The 7,500-nt window shown below is 30.3% G+C and overlaps 1 protein-coding gene across 2 annotated transcripts in view; it reads left to right on the top strand.

The window, feature by feature from the left end:
* Positions 1-7,500, top strand: part of LOC122247630 (prostaglandin E2 receptor EP3 subtype) — a 263,202-nt gene that overhangs the window by 232,978 nt on the left and 22,724 nt on the right. For both annotated transcript variants that reach the window (XM_086547202.1, XM_086547201.1), the window contains exon 5: positions 5,226-5,418. In XM_086547202.1, the coding sequence (XP_086403328.1) occupies positions 5,226-5,418 (193 nt within the window). The remainder of the gene's footprint in view (positions 1-5,225; positions 5,419-7,500) is intronic.

Below are 7,500 nucleotides of genomic sequence, written 5' to 3'. Positions count from 1 at the left end.
GTCATGTGTTATATAGTCTGCCATGTTGATAACATCTCAAGATCAATTGATATACGAATGTTAAACTCAAGGATTTCAACAGGGATGAAGTACACTTAGTTTATACAAATGACCTGTCATAAGTATGTCATTAAAGTAATGAGGGTTTTGCGTTTTGCTTGCAGTTGCATTTAAGGCTTGCAAGATTTTAATTTCGGCAAAGTGGAAGTACATAAAATAGATTAGATCCTTTTGCTTTGACACGTGTAATGGTGTCTCTTACTTGGGTAGTTGTTTTGGTTGCATGGTCTCGCATTGCAATTATTATTTTGCATCATTATCAATACTTTTTATTATTTCTATAGTCATTATCATTACTATTACTTTAGTTATTATTCTTATCTTTATCATTATCATTATTACTATTATCACCATTTATCATTATTTTTCTACCATTATTTCCATCATCATTATTGATACTATCGCCATTATTATCATTATCATTATTATTAATACTATCATAATTATTAATACTATCATCATTATTGTCATTATCATCATTATCATTATCCCTATCATCATTATCAACGATATCATTATCATATTGCTATCGTTTTTCTTACTATTGTTATTTTTGCTGTTCTTATCTCAATTGTTGTTGTTATTACTACCATTATCATTATCATTACCATTTTATCACCACTATCATTATTATCAATGTTATTCATATTGATATTATCATTGTCATTACTGTCATTATCATTTTGGTCATTCTTATTAGCATCATCATCATCATCTTATCATAAAACAAAACTAGGCATTTTTTAGTTGAATCGAAAAATACCGGAAAGTGAAAAATGTGTATATATAATGTATATATATATATCATAATATAGTATATATATATGATATATATATATATATATACATATAGTACATATATATACATATATGATATATATATATATACGATATAATAGTATATATACATATATATAGTACATATATATATACATTATATAAGAAGTATATATATATTATATATATATATATATATATATATTATATATATATAAATATTATATAATATACATATATTTGGTATGTGTAGATTTTTTTGTGTGTGTGTGTGAGTGTGTAAATGTATGTATACATACACATATACGCGTATACATATACATATATATAGTATATATACTATATATATAAGTATAGTATATATATATATATATAAGGGTATATATATATAGAGTGATATATATATGTATATAGGTAGTATATATATATAGAGAATAGTTGTATATATATATGACGTATGTATATATATATATTTATATATATATTCATATATATATATATATATATATATATATATATATATATATATATATATATATGTATATATATATATATGTGTGTGTGTGTTGGGTGTCTGTAGGGTGTGTGTGTGTGTGTGTGTTGTGTGTGTGTGGTGTGTGTGTGTGTGTGTGTGTGTGTGTGTGTCGGTGTGTGTGTGTGTATGGCCCCGTTCACACACACACCGTACGACACACACACACACACACACACACACACACACACAGAGCACATATATATATATAGGATAGGATTATATATATAAGTCGAGCATATATGATATAGTATATATATAAATGCTTTATATATATATATATATATACATATATATATATACCATTTATACATAAATATATAAAATTATATATGCAGATATATATGAATATTTATATATATATATATATATACATAGTACAGGAGCCGCGCAGCACACACACACATACACGGGTGTGTGTGTGTGTGTCACACATAATGATCTCTTCCACAAAACGTTGCTCCACATTTAACAGACATAAAATACTAAACAAAATGCTTGGACGCTTAAAGCCTTAATTCAAATAGAATGCTATGGTTTTCCCTTATTAAATTTCGTGTTATGGTTTATCCCTTTGTCGTGCCACATTACTCCTGTTAGGATGGTTTTTATGTTCTTAATGACGCCGCGCGCTCTGTGCTGTTTTTTTTTTTTTTTTTTTTTTTTTGTTTTTTTGAGAGAGAGATTAGAAAAAGAGGAAGTTAGAATTTGTTTTTTAATCATTTTGAAAATTCAAAAAAATAAAGAAATGACAAGATAGAAAGTAATAATTTCCTTATTTTTGACTCAGATTTGACTCTAATCCCTGAACATACTACCTATGAATATGCAATTAGAAATTCCAATTAGATCCCAAATTAATATTCAGAGTCATGGACATTAGCTGAAATATCCATACGTTGTAATTAAGATACGGTTTAAATGGCATAGCATAATGAGGCTTAATTAGCGTTATATATCTAACTCACAGCTTCAAACTACGTGTTAATTAAGGAAAGCAAGATTCCACTTTTCAGATTTGTTACTTTTATCATTATCATTGTTATTATAATTACTATTTCTAGTTTTTTCTATTATTCCTTTATCCTTACATTGTTATTATTGTCAGATTTATCATTATTGTTAGCCTTATCATTATTATCATTATCTTTGTCATTATCATTACTATTATTATCATTATCATTTTCATTACTATCATCATTATCATCATCATCCTTATTATTGTTATTATTATCATTATCCTCTTCATTACTATTATTATTGTTACTGTTATTACTATCATTATTATCATCCTGATCATTGCCCTTATCATCATTATTATCAACTTTATCATTATCATTACTATACTTCATTTGCATTAATATTATCATTAACATTATTACCATCATCATCATTAGTAGTATCATTATTATTTTCTTATTATCGTCATCATTATCATTACTATCATTATTGCTATTATTATTATCTTTATAATAATTGCAGCCATCATTATCATCATTATTATGATCAATATTGTCATCATGATTGATATCATCATTATCGTCATTATTATTACTATCATTATAATTATTATGATCATCATCTTCATCATTATCATCATCTTTGTCATCATCATTACCATTAATATCATTATCATTTTATTTTCATTATTATCATAATTTTCATCGTTTTTATCATTATAATTTAGGAAAAAATAATTCATTTAGAAGCTACAGATATATCATATTTCTGCAGATATCAGTGCAACATTGCTATTTATTTTCATTGCTAAATTAGTATCAGATCATGCATAGAGTGTGCTTAGTAGAGGTTTTGTGTGATACGTAAAGTCTTCCAATAAAGATATAACGAGCGCGGATGTGTGGGTGAATTAATAGTTCATTTTCACGGTAGATAAGCGTTATCAATGTGTACCCCCCCCCAATATGGCTGTTCGGGGTACGTTGTGAAGGGGTGGTGTATATGTGGGAGAGTTTATTAAAATAAAAATAGGAAAAAAAAAGAGAAAAAAAAAAGGGCGATGATTATGTGTGTTGCGGGGTCTTATTTCTTATTAGAGATGAAGTCGGATTTTGCAGAGAGAGAAGAGAACAAATAAATAAATAAATAGCGAGATGAAAATGAAAAAAATAAATAGCGATATAATAAAAGAGAGAATAAGAAACTGTACCAATAGGGACTAGACTGATTTGTTGATTAGCTTTCTTTTTTAGATTTATACCTATTTTAGAACGTTTTTAGTGCTTAGGCATAGCGCAACACGACGAGGCTGTTGTGGGGGAATGAATATAGGACTGCCCGTGTTTATGGGAGTGGAGCATTATGCGATGTTCTGCAGTGTACTACCTCAGTAGCGCAGGGATGTGGTTGGGGCTGAGAGAATGATCGGCACAAGCTTATGGAGCATACCGATTGAGAGTAAACGTTTGTGAGTTTCTGTGGCAGATATTTATATATTTGTGTGTGTGGGAGGTGTGTGTTGTGAGTTTTTGCGGCGTGTGTGTAGGTGTGTTTGCGGTTGTTGTGGAGGGGATGTGGTTGTGTATAGTGTGTGGGTATGCTGGTTATGCGTTGTGATGTGTGTGGATTGTGTTTGACGTGGTGTGGAGGTGTGAGTGGAACGGTGGGTGGGTGTATGTGTGTATATGTGTGTTTGTGTGTGTGTGTGTATGTGTGTATGTGTGTGTATGTTTACGTGTGTATGTGTGTGTGTGTGTGTGTGTGTGTGTGTGTGTGTGTGTGTGTGTATGTGTGTGTGTGTGTGTTTGTCGTGCGTAGTCCGTGCGAAAACCCATATATGTTATCTTTCCTTTGACCATTTATTTTTACCTTCCCACGTGTACATCGAAAAACACAGATCCTTGAAATAACCTATAACCAGCATATAAAACACTCAATATAAGTCATAATAAGCGTGAACCCGAAAAAAACAACAACACAATATACACTGACTTTGTTTCTATTGCTTTTCAAATCAAGAAGCGTAAGTGATGGAACATATTGTTGACCTTGGAAAGCTGGAGAGGCTGGGTTGAGTGGGCGTGTGCAACATGCATATTGGTTCTTGTTTGGCGGGACTATTGGGGATATGTGTGTCAACATGTTTCCCTGACTCGTTCTGTCCATTCTGTCAATTACGCCTTATCTCTTCCTTTCTGTGGATTGGGATATCTGTGTATGTGTGTGTGTTTGTGTGCGTGTGTGTGTGCGTGTTTATGTGTGTATATGTATATAGGAGCGTATATATTATATATATATATATATATATTCATATATATATCTATATATGCGTAGGGGATATATAGTGGAGTATATATATACATATACCTATATGTGTGTGTGTGTATATGTATATATGTAAATATATATATATGATATATAGTCACTGATAGTATATATAATATATGAGGGAAGAGAGTATAGTGAGTAATATATGTATATATATAGGAGAACATATATGGATAATACAGTAGTAATATATATTATATTATATATATATAGGTGGATATAAATATATGTATATATATAGATTAGTATATAATAGTATATATAAAAAGGTATATATATATATTAAGATACATACACACACACACACACACACATATATATAGATAGATAGATAGATAGATAGATAGATAGATAGATAGATAGATAGACATAGATAGATATAGATAGATCGATAGATAGATAAATAGATATAGATATAGATAAAGATATATAGATATATAGATAAAGATATATAGATATATAGATAGACAGATAGACAGATAGACAAACATATATATGCATACTCCCATACATACATACATACATATATACAAACATTCGCTGACTCCCTCTCCTCCCTCCCACACAGCACGTGACCCACACCGTGATCCGTCGCTCCATCGTGGGTTTGTGGACCTTCAACCTGGTGTTGGTGTGCGCCCCCTTCTTCGGCTTCGGCCTCTGGTATGACGAGGACGCCCAGGGATTCACGCCGTGTGTCCGGTATCGCTTCGCCACGACTGCTGTCGACCGCGCCTACGCCTATCTGGTTTTTGCCTTTGGTGAGTGGGTTCTGTTTTTTTTTTTTTTTTTTTTTTTTGGGGGGGGTCTGTTTTTGTTTTTGTTTCTGTTGATTTTTTATATTTTTTTTCTCTTTTTGGCTCTTTATCTCTCTTTTTCTTTATCTTTCTTTCTTTCTTTCTTTCTTTCTTGTACACATTAGTACGAAAAAATCAATTTGTGAAGGAATATATATGTGTGTAATTTTCCTATATGTACGTAATTGTAGCTGCATATGCACGAACTGTGTATTCACACATACAGTTAAACGTGTGGATAAAAAAAAAAAAAAAAAACATGAATACATTCAGAGACGTAAGAACTTACGCCTGCAATAAATGTGTTATATATATATATATTGGTGAGTATATATATATATATATATATATAATAGTATAAAATTATAGTAGTATATATATAGTATAATTTAATGAGGGTATGTATGTATGTATATATCTATGTGTGTGTGTGTATGTGTGTGTGTGTGTGAGGTTACGAGTTGTATGTAAGTATAAATGGTATATTAATATATAGTATATATATATATGAGGTATTAATATATATAGTAATATATATATATATATATATGAGTATATAGGTATAGTAGTATGATATGTATATAGTAGTGAGGTATATATATATATATATATATATATGTGTGAGGGAGGTAGGTGTATTGAGATATATATATATAAGGAGGACTAAGGGAAAAGTAGTATAGTTTATATAGGTAAGAAGAGCATAAGATGGAAGGAAGCATATAGTATAGTATATATATATATACTATTATATGCGTGCTGTGTATGTGTGTGCGTGTGTGTGCGAGAAAAAAAATATTCGTTACAGAAAAAAAAAAAATGGCGTATCTTTTGTCATAGGCGTAGATATATATATGAATAAACAGATAGATAGATATACAGTTAGACAGATAGATCTACGTATGCGTGTAAAGACTACGTATGCGTGTATCAATATAGATAGATACTACCTAATAAATAGATATATAGATAGGCAGATAAAACACTATATTCGTATAGATATTGGCATAACCTCTGCAATAGCGGTCTGCAACAAAGGAGATTTTTTTTGTTTAATTTGCAATCGTTACTTTTAATATGAAAGAAAATATTCACCATTCAAAGCCTTTTCCCGAACATGCCAGCTATCTAGTCTGACATTTCTGAGTCTCTCTGATATTGTCCAATTATCTAGCGTTCAGAGTCGGAATGCCAAAGGCTCTATGACTCTATCCGGCTCTAGAAAAGGACTTACATAAGAGGTTCTCTCCCTTTTGGCCATGTCTAGATGCGATATATGTGAGACTATGCGAACGAGACCTAAAACGTTTCTATATAATCTATAATCTATAATCTATATAATATATATAATCTATGATCGTCTTGGAATTTTTTAGAATATTTTTTATATATCTATATCGTCTTTAAACACGTTTTGAAGATTGTCTAGACGCGTCTGTACCTTAATATGTGTGTAGCTATAATATAACCAAAACGGAAAGCTGGGTGAGAGGAGGTTGTATGGTTTATATGACTTCATGGTACAGTTTTTGTTTTCTTATTTTATATTGATTATTATGTAATCAACCAAATGATCTTGGTTGATGTACAGTTTTTGTTTTTTTATCTTGTATTGATTATTATTATGTAATCAAATAATCTTGGTTGATTTCTAATTGTTTTTCTTACTTATTTCTCTATTTAGATAAATATTCTAAACGTACTATTTCAAGAAAAGAAATTATTCTCAGTATAACACTACTTTCTTTACTTTTCAATTTGTTTATATATAAGATAAACTGTCAATCATACTCGTAATTAATAAACTATATATTATAAATCTATCTCTACATACAACTACCTTTCTAACTGCATTCTTATGACTCTCTTCATCAATCATATTTTCTTTATCAATCTGTCGATTCATCATCGTCATGAATTTAATCAAATGCATTCCATGACCATGATATACGAGTCTCAGCGTGCCATGCGGGATCATGCACGTTCCCTCCCTTGTATGGCACATCTGGCATCTTCACTTACACCCCCCCCCCTCCCCCTCCTCCT

This window comes from Penaeus japonicus, unplaced genomic scaffold (assembly GCF_977035675.1).
Source record: "Penaeus japonicus unplaced genomic scaffold, GWHDUDI00000001_assembly GWHDUDI00000019, whole genome shotgun sequence".
Taxonomy (NCBI): Eukaryota; Metazoa; Arthropoda; class Malacostraca; order Decapoda; family Penaeidae; genus Penaeus; species Penaeus japonicus.
The sequence above is the reverse complement of the archived record's forward strand: the minus strand, read 5'-3'. Positions and strand labels throughout refer to the sequence as shown.